The following is a 12607-nucleotide window of genomic DNA, read 5'->3' on the forward strand; positions in this document are numbered from 1 at the left end:
AGTTGAAGTCCACAAATCTTAAAATGGCCAGGTTTGGGCACTCCTGAGGTAGACAATCACTCTGCAGTGTGCTGGTCGTTGCCCAAGTGTCTCACAAGAAACGGTTCCCTGTTCTGCTGTCTGGATCGGGCCCGATTCCCTTATCCACAGAGCACCAGGGATGAGCCAAGCGGGCCAAGCATGTTCTACTACCTCAGCCTACAACCCTCAAGGTCCAGGCTGTCCTGCAAACCTAATCCCATTCTAATTAGAGATGAAAAATGGCAGGGCTGGGATTAAGTTGTGACTAAGGAGGATGGAGGGAAAATGAAATTAACACCTTTCTAAACGAGACGTTTATGTATTGGCAAGCAGAGGAGCACATGTCTGCATATGTGGGTGGTTATTTTTTTTTAATGCTTTTTTCAAAGCCAAGGATCTAGAGACGATATGCTATATTAATCATGGAGTCTTTGGTGTCCTCTGAGCTTGGCTGTTTTCCTGCAGATGTTTCATTCCTCCGCTAGGTAACATCATCAGTTCACCAGTTGGGTGTCATGAAGCATCTGCAGGCAAACCCCCAAAGCACAGAGACCACCAAGGACTCCATAGTTCAACCTTGAGCTACCAATATTCTCTTCTTCTGTTATGCTATACAAATCCTGGCTCGGTCCTACAGCATTCCAATTTCTAAGACAACTTCCACACGGGGACTGGCCTGCCTGTTCTATTCTGCATATGCCACACTGAAAGATGAGCTGGCGCATTTTATTTATTTGTTTCTGAATGGCCAAACTCTTTTGGGTTGAAAGACTTTGCAGCTTTACCTGCAGATGCCAAAGAGCTTTGAATGCCACCTCCCTAGGAGGGTAGAGGCCCTGCCCTGCCCTGAACGTCACTTTGCCATGAAGGATGGATATGGAGGCTTTCTGAGTCCTCTGGGCATTGCTGGAAGTTGGGACATACCATATTTTGTAAGAGTAAAAAGCGCACCTTTTTCCCTCAAAAAAGAGGGTGAAAATCTGGGTGTGTCTTATACCTGCCCCCTTTGCAAAAATGGCCGTGGAAAGCCTTTAGGAGGCTTCCAGAGTGCTCCTGGGGGCTGGGGAGGGCAGAAATGAGTGAAAAACAGGCCATTTTTGCCCCCCCAGTCCTCAGGAGCACTCCACAAGCCTCCCAAAGCTTATTCATGCCCCCCCTTTTTTTTGCAAAAAAATGAGCTTGTTTTTGCAAAAAAACTGGCCATTTTTTGCTCATTTTTGCCCTCCCCCAGCCCCCAGGAGCACTTTACAGGCCTCTCAAACTCTCTGCATGCCCCATTTTTCACAAAAAATCAGGCATGTAGAGGGTTTGGGAGGCCTGCAGAGTGCAAACACTTTTTAAATTTACCTCTTCAAAATCTTGGTGTGTCTTATACTCTGGTGCATCTTATACTCCGAAAAATACGGTAGTTGCAGAATGGGGGCTGAGAATTCAGGGGCAACGTAGTCCTCCTCAGCTCAGACTATTTTGATCACAGTCAGAACCGAGTTTAGAAGTCGTCTCAGGTACTTGCACCCACTCCCCACACTCCCCAGACAAGAAAAGTGTATTCTCAGAGAACATACTTTGCCACTTCCAAGTGCCAGATGTCTTCTAGGTTTGTATCGCTGTCATTAAGACATTTTGTCATTGGGAGCAGCGTAGCAATGTTTCCACAATGTTCCCAAGTGAAGGTGCAGTGGCCAGCCTGGGCTCTATAAGGCAGAAAATTCCTGATGTTCTAACTAAGAATCCGCTGGAAACATTTGCCAGAATATCTCAATTTGATTTTCAGCCTATCCGGTATTTAAACGTGATTGAGTGCTGTCAATCAGAGAGTTGTGTTTCATTATTTTTTTGTCTACCTTTGAAAGCACTCCAGAAAAGTTGAGAAAGGCCTCGCGCCGAGCTTCTGGAAGCTGAGAGCAGGATGACCTGGGAAACATCAGGCCACGAAATCCACTGTCCGGAACTCCAGATGCAAATTTGGATGAAGAGAAGAGTGGCCCACATCTTCTGCCAAAGGGTGGGGGTGGGAGGGAAATGTCTTGGAAACAGACATAAGAAGTCCCATCTCGTAAAAGAATTCCCGGAGAAGAAGAATCGCAGGCAAGAAGACTTGGTCAAGGCAATGGAACATAGCAAGCTTCTCGACTGCGCAAGAGATGATTTTGGAAGCGGTTGGCACTATGGATAAAAGTTTATTGGCCAGCTTGAATTCGTTGCCAGGTTGTCTTCAGATAATACTAGAAAAGAGCCCCAGAAAACAGTCCCTCTGGCAAATTCTACCAATGTCTCATTTCAACTGTGACCACACAGGTGCTCCAAGTTGTTTTCCATGATGCTCAGACTAAATAAATAAATAAAACAAAATCCAACTTTTAAACATTTGTGTAGCTTAAAGAAAAGAGGGAGAGGGGAAACATCAGCTTCTACCGTGCTTTTGTTGTACAGCAGAAGTATCCAACTTTGGCAACCTCAAGACTTGGGGACTTCAACTCCAAGAATTCCCTAGCTGGCTGGGGAACTGGGAGTTGAAGTCCACAAGTCTTAAAGTGGCCAAGGGTGGAGACCCCTGTTGCAGAGCAAGGTAATCTAGGACTTCCCCTTCCACCAGCTATGGCTGCCAAAAATCAATGGCAGAGTTGACTTGTGTTGAGTGAACCCCCCAAATAAAATTAACCTGGTTGAAACAACAAAGTCCTTTAAGCTCTCCAACAATTGGGAGGAAAACCCCAAATTCTGACGTGCTTATTGGTTGATATGGCATCGGCCCCCTCACATGTTTAGCCCCTAACTTCCCCCTGATTATAACTATGGCCTTGAGCACAAAAATATTGGCCCTTCCTGCTGTAGATAATGGCGGCTGTGTTTGTACACACCATCAAGAACTCTAGTTAGCACAAGAGCTTGATTGCAGGAGTGTTTGTGTGTTAAACTGGTGCAAAAAAACCCATATTTAAGCTAATTCTAGGACCTTAGTTCCAGCTTGCAGAATTCCCAACAGCTGAAATTTGATTTTAAGAATTTGTGTTTTTTCAGAATTTTTTTTTAAAGGCATGGAGTAGTAGGGATTCATCTCAAAGGTTAAAATAAAGGTGATCTTATATAACTGTTCCACTACCAATGACTCTGGAATAGGAAGAAATTCTTGGCCGTTTTCATTTCTGATTTTTCTCAGTGGGATCTGCAGAGCCAATAAGCAAATTAAAAATGGAGACTTAGGATGGCTGAGAACTACAAATCAACCGTCAAGAATTTTTAAGCCTCTTCCTCTTCACCTGGCATGGCTTTTCTTTCATCATGTAACTTGGGCATTAATGCTCTCTCAATAAAATGCCGATGCTTGTCCTACGAGTCCCATCTTTGCTCACCAGAAACAGCTTCATATCCTAACTGTCGATGGCCTCGCCTAAGAAGTGCGCGATTGAAGCTCTAACACATTTATAATAAGCTGAACTAGAACTCCTGTATTCCAGACCTTGGTTAAATTTATCAAGAAGCCTCTCTCTTCACAGTGGAGGCTTTAGAAAAGGTGCAGAGACTTTTTGTTTCAAAAAGTTTTTTTTAAGAAACTATATCATATTAGTAAGCAATGCCAGATGGAGGATCTCATACAGCCATTTAATGTATCTCTTGTTGTTGATCAGAGTTTATTTCCAAGGAGGATTTTTTGGGGGGACAATTAAACCTTATTTTTAAATAATTACAATGTTACGAGAGAGTTACAATCAATAGAAATAACTGCAATATGACGACACATTTGCCTTCATTTGATTTAACATCAGTGCCTGTGACTAACTGCAGACGTGTTCAGCTAAATAAAAAGCAAACGCAGTCATATGCAAAAGCTTCTGTGGACCAGGTGAGCATCTCCAGAAGGGTCCCAACGCTGGAGTTAGCTCAGCTGGTCCACCAGAAATCGGCCAATGCCCGTTGGGTGAACCATGACCAGCTGCTTTCCCCGGGTTTTAGCAGAAACTCTTCTTTGCCCTCCTTCCAAATTTGAGCGGTAGCCCACATCATTGTGCCCCACCTGTGTTCCTGTGGATAGTGGCGAAGGCCTTAGCCTTGCTTTGGGCTCTCTGGAGTTTAGTTTTTACTTGCCTTTTTTCCTGCCTTCCCGCTAACCTTGTAACCTGCTCCTCTTTCTCGGAAGGTAAGCTCTCTTGTGTTCTCATACCCATGTGTGTGATTCATCCGGTCTCTCTCCCGTGTGTGTAGCAAGGTCAATTTTTTCCTGCTTGTTTTGGGTAGCCTGGTGGATGGGCAGCCAGGAGGGGCAGCTCTGCAGGCTTTGGGTTGGACTGAAGCAGCTCTGCCGGACCTGGCCTGGTTCCTTCTCACCAGCAAACTAGGCTTGCAATAGACTTGCTGTCCTCCTTAGTTAAGAAGTGGGTTTTTTTTTTCCCTTTGAGAAAGCTGGCAAGCCCAAAGAGTCAAGTTGTTGAATCCCATTCATCCACAGAGCAAGATTAGTAGCACCTTTGAATGGGTAGATTTGGTCCTTCAAGAGCTCTTGGGAGCCGAAGGCATTCCAGGTGGCCTTTCTTGAAGGTGGCTAAAGCTTTCTCGTTTCTAATATTGATGAGATTTAAAGCATTCCCCTTGCCCAAAGGAAGCAGGATTTGATTAGAGCAAGCTGGTGCACACTTTATTTTCGAACCTGCTCTTTATTTCCCCACGTATTTTTCCCTCAAAGTCTGGTCCTGGAGAGGTGAAAACCGTAGGCCATAAGGTCAAAAGACAGAAAAGCAAGGGGACTTGAGGGAAAACGGCAGGAACGCAGTCCATGGATGCTTCACCTGAGCCCACTGAGAAGAAATGGACTTCCTCATTTTCCCCCTCTGGGATCATGAGATCTAGAACCTTGGCTTCTTTGAAAACACCACTCGCCCTCTGTTAGTGATGTCTGGGACAACCATTTCCTCCTCCTCCTCCTCCCAAGTCTTGAGTGAGGCCTGTGTGTCTGTTTTATTAACACCTCTCTCCATCTCTCTCTCTGACCCACATTTGTGGATCCTTAAAATTTGTAGTAATGGCGAGTTGGTGTCCGTTGGTTGTAACTAGCTGGTTTCACTTTTGTATGATTTTTATTTTATTTTAAACGTATTTCTCCCTCCATCTCCCTCCCCTCCCCAACATGTGTGCTGCCGATTTTTAAAATCCCACGTCATTTACACCCCCGTGGTTTAGTTTTAGCCGGTGTATCTCAAGATTAGCAAGTAATTCTCTCGTTTTACACTTTGCAGGACTGCAGGGGAAGCCAGCTGCCTATTTCATGGTCAGCGCGGAGGAAGAGCGAAGGCCGGGGGCTGCCGGTTCCTTGCTGTCGAATAAGCCCCATCCGAGCCAACTCGCAGGAGAAGCCGATTTCCTCGTGAGGGATGGTCTCTCCAGCAACAGCTCCTTCCACAGCAGCGAAGGGGAAGGGACCGACCACGAGGGAGACATCCTGGACTGCAGTGGATCCAGACCTCTGCTGATGGACTCGGAGGAGGAAGAGGAGGCTTGTAAAATGAACCCCCCTCTTCAGGAGAGGAGAGGAGGTTCTCCCAAGGACTTGAACCTCCAACTGGCCCAGAATGCGCCAGGGCCAGTTCTCTTCGATGTTTTCCCACAACGAGCTGCGGGAAGGTCCGAAGAAGACACCGATGTGTTTGCCACGGCCCCTTTCCGAGGCTCTAAAAGCTACTGTGATGACTTGGACATTTTCACGAAGGCCCCCTTTCTCTCCAAAAGCCAGGGGTTCTCTCAGCAGCTGGACGAAGGCGACGTGTTCCTTAAAGCTCCATTCACCAAGAAGAAAAGCCAGGAGGAGCTGGCGGCACAACCTCCTGCCACTGGACCATTCCTGGGTGCAATTCCGGGAGTTGCTCAGTATGCATGTGCCCCTACCTTCCAGAACGTGGATATGGGAACCCATGGCTCCCTCCTTCCCCAGGGTCAGCATTCGGGAGCCTCATCGGTTAAGCCCTCCAGAGCAAGTGATGGCCCAGAGGCCCACCCTCCCAAAGGCGCTTCTGGAGAACTCGGCCCCGTTGCCAACGACACACTCCAAAGACATGTGGGCCTCCAGGAAGGCTTCTTGGCATCACAGACCAGCCCGCCTTTCCACCCACAGTCCTTAGCGAAATACTCCTGTCACTACAGCCCAGAAGGCAGGCAAGGAGCCAGTGCCCAACCCATAGCGGCTTACAAAGTCGTATCTCAGACCAACAGGCAGGTGATCGCTGGGTCGGTTTCTATCGCCTCTCTTTCCTCCAGGACTAAAGAGCTGCCCGCTACTGACCCATTTGCGTCTGCCCCCTTTCCTTCCAAACTGGGGAAGCAGAAGCCCTAAATGGTTTCTCTGGTGGCTTCCTTCCAGCATGTGGCTTCTGATCGGACTGGTATCTTCTTCTTAGGAACATGCAAACGGACTCCATGAAATGGGACACACCCTCTCTACTTCAACCATCATGGGACCTGCCTGACTCCTAGGAAGTCTTCTCCTCAGAGCCCCATGGAGGCTTTTAGGTTGGTTCTGCAGCCACGATCAGCTGACCAAGACATTGTCCAGTCTAAAACTGTTGGGGTAAATATTGATCCTTAAGCCAGTCATCCCGCAGGCGACCTAGTAGGTGGGACCCGTTCTACCTTGATTGAAGGTTTCAAATGCGTCTGCACCAGGAAAAGAAACGATAACCAAATGGAAGATTATTTATTTTGTTTTGTTTGTCCTACCAAGCCGCCGAAAGGACTCTACTTCTTGCTACTGTTTCTGGAGTAAATTCTTCATTGGAAACCGGAGTTCTCTTCTGCAATGTGCATTTTCAGTTCTTTTCATCTGAATTGGGTTCCTATCCTGAGCCACGTTCTATCTAGGCGAACGTTGGCTGGGATTTAGTCTTACCCGACAGTATAACAGACAGTTGTGTAGACTGCAGACCGTTTCTGTTATTCTCTGTCCTTTGCATAAGCCTGGGAAGGCTGATAGTTTAAAAGAGGTTTTGCTGGCTTTTTAAAGGGGAGTTTTTGTAACTTTTGTAAAGCTTTCCCATCATTGGCTCTCCATTATTTTTATTTTTTTTGCAAAATCAGTTTTTTCCCCCCTATGAGAGATCATCCAAAAAATGGTTAAGGGAAAATTCCCAGGTCCTTGGCTTTGAACTTCTTTCTCCAGGGCTGAATTTTCTAGCTTTCTACTTCCAAAGCCATCTGTTTTTTGCCTCCTTTTGCCACCGAACCCCTGAATTTGCCATCCCCCCTGGATCTGAAAAAGTGCAGTCACGGCTTACAACGCTGCGGAATGAAAGCCTTTCCTTGTGTTTAACCCTTGAGGAATGATGCACTTTTTCTGAGTCTTTGTAAACCACGAGATAAGCCTTGTTCCACTTTCTCTGCCTCCTCTCCTCTGCCCCCCATTCACGGATAGGGGAGGAAAGGAAAGTCAGACATCCTTCTTCCCTGTGTTCATTCACGTGTAGGTCTTCCCCCAAAATTGGTGCACTTGGTTTGAGCGTGCCCCTTCCCACTCCTGAATGTGGTAATTCAGATCTTTCTCTCTTTCTATGGCTTTGTTCTGTCCTGGTGGAAGGGCAGGGGAGATGCTAGTAAGAGGGCACATTGGGGGCGGCTCCCCTTTGATACTAGCTTCTCTCAAATGTATACCCTCCACCTGGGCTAGATTTCAATTTCGTAATCTCCACCCTACCTGGCTCGCCCCAATTAGGGTGCACCTGTTTGATACACAATTGAGCTCATTTGCAATTTTGGGTGCAGTTACGTCTCTTGGATGTTCAGAGTCGATCCTTGTTTTTTGTTTGGCACTGGACAGATGACCAATGAAATGCTTCCCTCTGAGTGATTTTTTTAAAGGTGTTCAATCAGCTGCCATTCTAACTGTGCAGGATGGATCTCCCTTCTGCAAAATGTCTCTAACAGCGTTTGAAAGTGGAAATCTGGTTCTCTAAAAAAGACTATATTGACTGTTTGAATCCTTGCTAGGACAATCTCCGTGTCCAGCCAGAAGGACCAAGAATGGGATCTGTTCTCAAACGGACTCGTGCTGGGGAAATTCATTTGCTGGCTACAGGTTGACTTTCGGCTGTAAAGACTGCTGCCATGTGCCTTTTCTGGTTAAAGAAAAACATGTCGTTGCGTATTTGCTGAACTGACAAGGCAAGATACTCACATTTTTACCTCTTGGAAATATATCAAAGATCCCGTTTGTACTTTTCTTGAGATTTGAACCTGTTCGCAGTGCGGGGGAGTATATTCCCTTGATGTCTCCTTTTTGAAGGGAAAGGGGGGAACGCACTTTCTACCACTCTCCCATGCTGTATTGCTGCATTTATTTGATAAGGAAGTGGCATGACCTGAATCGTGAAAAATAACAGTTCTCCAATTTTGTTGAGACTCTTTATAAAAGACTGTAAACCGCAGGCACAGACAGCTCTCAACGTTTTGGACAAGTGACGTTGGGGTTTGGATTTTCTACCTTCCTTCCTCTGCTCTGCCGGGAAAAGTTGCACTTTTTAGAACACGATCCGATTTCATAGGAGAATAAAATGTTTCTTTCGATCACGAGTATTAAAAGAATGAGAGCAGAAACTGGGGGAAGGGGTACAAGATCATTTAGATCAAGGGTGTCCAAACTTGGGAACTTTAAGACTTGTGGACTTCAGCTCCCAGAATTCCCCACCCAATTCTGGATGTTGAAGTCCACAAGTCTTAAAAGTTCCCAAATTGGACACCCCTGATTTAGAAGCTAAAACAAAATGTCTCCTAAAGCAGTGCCCCCCCCCAAACTTCCTGGCCTTGTGGACGGGGGGGGGGGGGCAGGGGGAGAGAGGAAATGGTTCTGTGCCAGGAACAGGTGCGCACTCTCCCAGCTCCATTTCTGTGTTTTGTGCCCACCGCTCACACAAATGGAGCTGCTTCACACATGTGTTTGTGTGAGTGCCCACCATTTGCACAAATGGAGCTGCGTGTGTGAATTGCGTGCCTGCTGCTTGCCCAGCCTAGTTCCAAACAGCCCCAGGGGTTTGGGGACCCCTGCCCTAAAGGGGACAGTTTTAAATTCAGTCTTCCCAAGATTCTCATTTTGGCTGTGCGTCTTTTGATGCCTTCTCTTTAAACAGAGCCACAAGATGTTGTGGTTTGTCCTTCTAGGAAATGGATGCTGGATATGATTTTGGGGTGAATTAAAGCATCTCATCTGGCATTACCTGCTGACACATTCCTGTGCTGTAAAAAAACAGGAGGTTGGCTGTAGGTTGGGCCCACATCGCGATGGGGCTCACAAGAGCTCTTGGCCAGGACTTCCCTCCTTGTGCACCTACCTCATGCCTTAAGCACAGGTGCTGGAGTGTTGTTTTTGTTGTTTTCTGGTTGTAGTTTGGTTTATTTTAAAATCCAGTTTTTTTTCCTGCAGAACTTACAGTATCTGTTAGAGCTTAAACAGAAAGAAATTTGATGGTTCAGAAATTTGGATCTCTTTTGGAAGAGGGGAAGGCAATTCCCAAAGCATGGATGCAAACTTTTGCACCTCTGCTTCTGAAAACTGAATAGGCACTGCCGTGCTTTTTTGTCATCTCCAATTAACTTAAATATTATCTGGTGTGGTTTGAGAGGGTGCCCAACACATTGGGAAGGCCCAACCTTCAGAAGCCACGTTGCTCTTAGGAACATTCCCCATGCCGTACAGAGAAAGGTATAATTTTAAGCCAGAATATCCATCGCGAAAAAATTAGGAAATGCAAAGAGGTCATCTATATAAGATGACACCATGGGATGATCACAATCTTTCCCACCTGGTGTTTTCCAGATGTTTTGGTCTTTTGGCCAGGCTAGGAGATTGAATGAATATAGAATGCATCTGGTAGGGGTTTATTTGAGGAAATCACCTGTGATCTGTGTTCAATTGTGGACAAATGTCCAGTTTTGAATTTTACCTTGTCCCTGTGTTTCATCAGGGATCTATAGAAATTTAGCCACCTCATTATGGTTCTTGAAGACAATGGAATTTTTTTTTCATTTTACATGGGTGACCAATAGAACCTCCAGAATCTAATTCTGGTGTTTACATCACTGTTACAATCAGTTAACTCAGTTGCTACTAGTTTTAGTTGGGTGCTTTGAAAATCATTGCAGAAATCACTCCCCGAAGAAAACACTTTTGAATGGGCTTGTATTCTTAATGTTAATATTATTATTGTAGTAGTAGTAATAGTTTAAAAGTTCTACAAAGGTTCTCGTGGGACAGATGGTACTTGAATAGCAGTTCAGTGTTCTCACACCTGGCGACTTTAAGATTCAGTTAGCTTAACACAATTTAAAGCTGCCAAAGTTGTGAAACACAGCTGTAGAATACAGAATCCAAAACTCTGCAATCTTCCAGCTTACCGAATTAGTCCTTTGGGTGCAGGTATTCCTCTCTTCGTATTAGTGTGTGAGAACACAACACATGTAGACTTTAACAGACTTATTATATTTATTTGGCATTTGTAAGCATTCCCTTCCTATCTGCCCCCCCCCCTGTCTTAATCTTGATGGGGATGGAAAGAGGTAGTCTTAACTTAAAAAGCAGCAACCTCAAACTCTCTACTTCCAATTTCAGGAGAATACAAATATGAGCCAAATAATGCAATGTTGACAAATGCAATATTCTTCTCCTGTATTGATATAGTAATCCCTTTGGCCTTGGTGTTTGTATGCATGTGTGGGCTGCTATCTCTTAACTGTTTATTTTGTGAGATTTGAATTCATTGCTGCATAATATTGATGAACAAGGAGGTTGTCTAAATTTTGGGAAATATTCTGCTAACTCTTCCTGAAATTTAGAGTTCCAGTAGGACTCTTGAAAGACTCGTGCGAGGCCTGTCATTCCTGGTGGAGACACACGGGCGGAAGGTGGCGAAAATCTGACATGTGTCCAGCCTTTTGGTCCGGTGCAATATTAAACACTCGGACACGTTTCACCTCTTTTGTATTTTTTTAAAACAGCAGCTGAAGGTTGTGGTGAGGAAAAGTGGCTGTGATTTGGGAATACAAGTGAAGTAGATGTACAAGCACACGTACCACACTATGTTGTCTCCACACACACACACGCAAACCACCATTCCTTTTGGAGCAGGGGTCTCCAACCTTGGCAACTTTAAGCCTGGCGGACGTCAACTCCCAGAATTCCCCAGCCAGCTTTGCTAGGAAGCAGCTTTGCTGCCTGGGGAATTCTGGGACTTGACGTCCGCCAGGCTTAAAGTTGCCAAGGTTGGAGACCCCAGTTTTAGAGTAGTCTTCCTTTTGTACCAAGAAGACCAGAGAAGTAATTGCATTGAGGGAATGGGTTGAAGGGCAGGATCTTGACCCGCAAAGCAGGATTGGCAGCTTTCACCTCCCTGCACACCACATTTAAATTTAAATTCTTTTTAAATGTTGGCTTGCCCATCAGTTCTTCTAAGAGGAGCTGGCCTAGGGGGCCAACCAACTGGGCCTTGAGCCGTGTGGCAAAACAGGGAAGGCTTGGGCACGGCCCCTTCCCTTTCGTTCCCTCATTAGAACAGGGTCTCCCAACTTGGAGGACTTGTGTACTTCGACTGCCAGAATTCTTCAGCCAGTCCACAAGTCTTCAAAGTCGCCAACTCCGTCCCGGAAGATTTGACTGGCCCAAGGGCTTCCTCTAATCTTTCACAGGAACCGGAAGGGTCTTTTGGGAAAGCCCGGTTGGATTTGGGTGGAGGGGAGCGTTGGAGGCTTTTGAAAGAATCCGACTTCCGGAGGACCAATAGCGGTCAGCCAACGTTGGGATGACAATCAGTGCACGATAGCTAGGAACTCATTTCCTTTTGTAATGTAAGCATTTTGTATTCTCTGCAGCACTCAAATGAAATAAAAGTTGAAGACGTTGACAAAAGCTCACACCGAGGGTTTGGTCTGTCTTATTTTCCTACTGCCCAGGGCTACATTACTAGACCTTGTATGTCGGCAGGTGGAACGATCAGAGGATAGATACTATCCATATTGTGTTACTCTGCAAGCCTGACGGCTGCCTGCTTTCTTCTTTGGAGGAGGATCTACTGTCGGACTCTTACTGCAAGCTCTACAACTGGAACTGTGGTGCAGGGATGTATTGTGAGACCCCCTTTGAGGCAGAAAGTGGATATGGTCATAATACAGTCACGGAAATATCTCTCCAGCTAAACAAAAGGAATCATTGCCGTGAAGAAGCAACCCACTCATAGAAGTCATAGAATCACAGATTAACAGAGTTGGAAGGGATCTTGTAGGTCATTTGCTCCAAAAAGCAGGAGACCCTACACATGGGGGGTCTGCAACCTTAAAACTCAAAGAGCCAATTGGGACCCATTTCCCACACAAAAAAAACCACCTGGAACCACAAAACCTGGGTGGGTGTGGCTAACTGGACGTCACTCCCTCCCACCCAGTCACATGACCACCCTCAGCCAGTCATTAGGGCAGAGAACCAGGAATGGGAGGTGAGGGGGAGGGGCGGGACCAGCCAGTGATGGGGTCACCTGACAGGGAGCCACAGCAGAGGGACGAAAGAGCCACGTGCAGCTCCAGAGCTTCTGGCTGCTGACCTCTGCCCTGCCCCATTTCTGAC

The 12607-nt window shown here is 46.1% G+C and overlaps 1 protein-coding gene across 18 annotated transcripts in view; it reads left to right on the forward strand.

The window, feature by feature from the left end:
• Positions 1–10964, forward strand: part of AAK1 (AP2 associated kinase 1) — a 99795-nt gene extending 88831 nt beyond the window's left edge. For all 18 annotated transcript variants that reach the window (XM_081960939.1, XM_081960958.1, XM_081960957.1 and 15 more), the window contains one exon: positions 5253–10964. In XM_081960939.1, the coding sequence (XP_081817065.1) occupies positions 5253–6343 (1091 nt within the window). In that variant the 3' untranslated portion in view covers positions 6344–10964. The remainder of the gene's footprint in view (positions 1–5252) is intronic.
• Positions 10965–12607: the final 1643 nt, after the last annotated feature.

This window comes from Natrix helvetica (assembly GCF_964273705.1).
Source record: "Natrix helvetica genome assembly, chromosome: 8".
NCBI lineage: Eukaryota > Metazoa > Chordata > Lepidosauria > Squamata > Natricidae > Natrix > Natrix helvetica.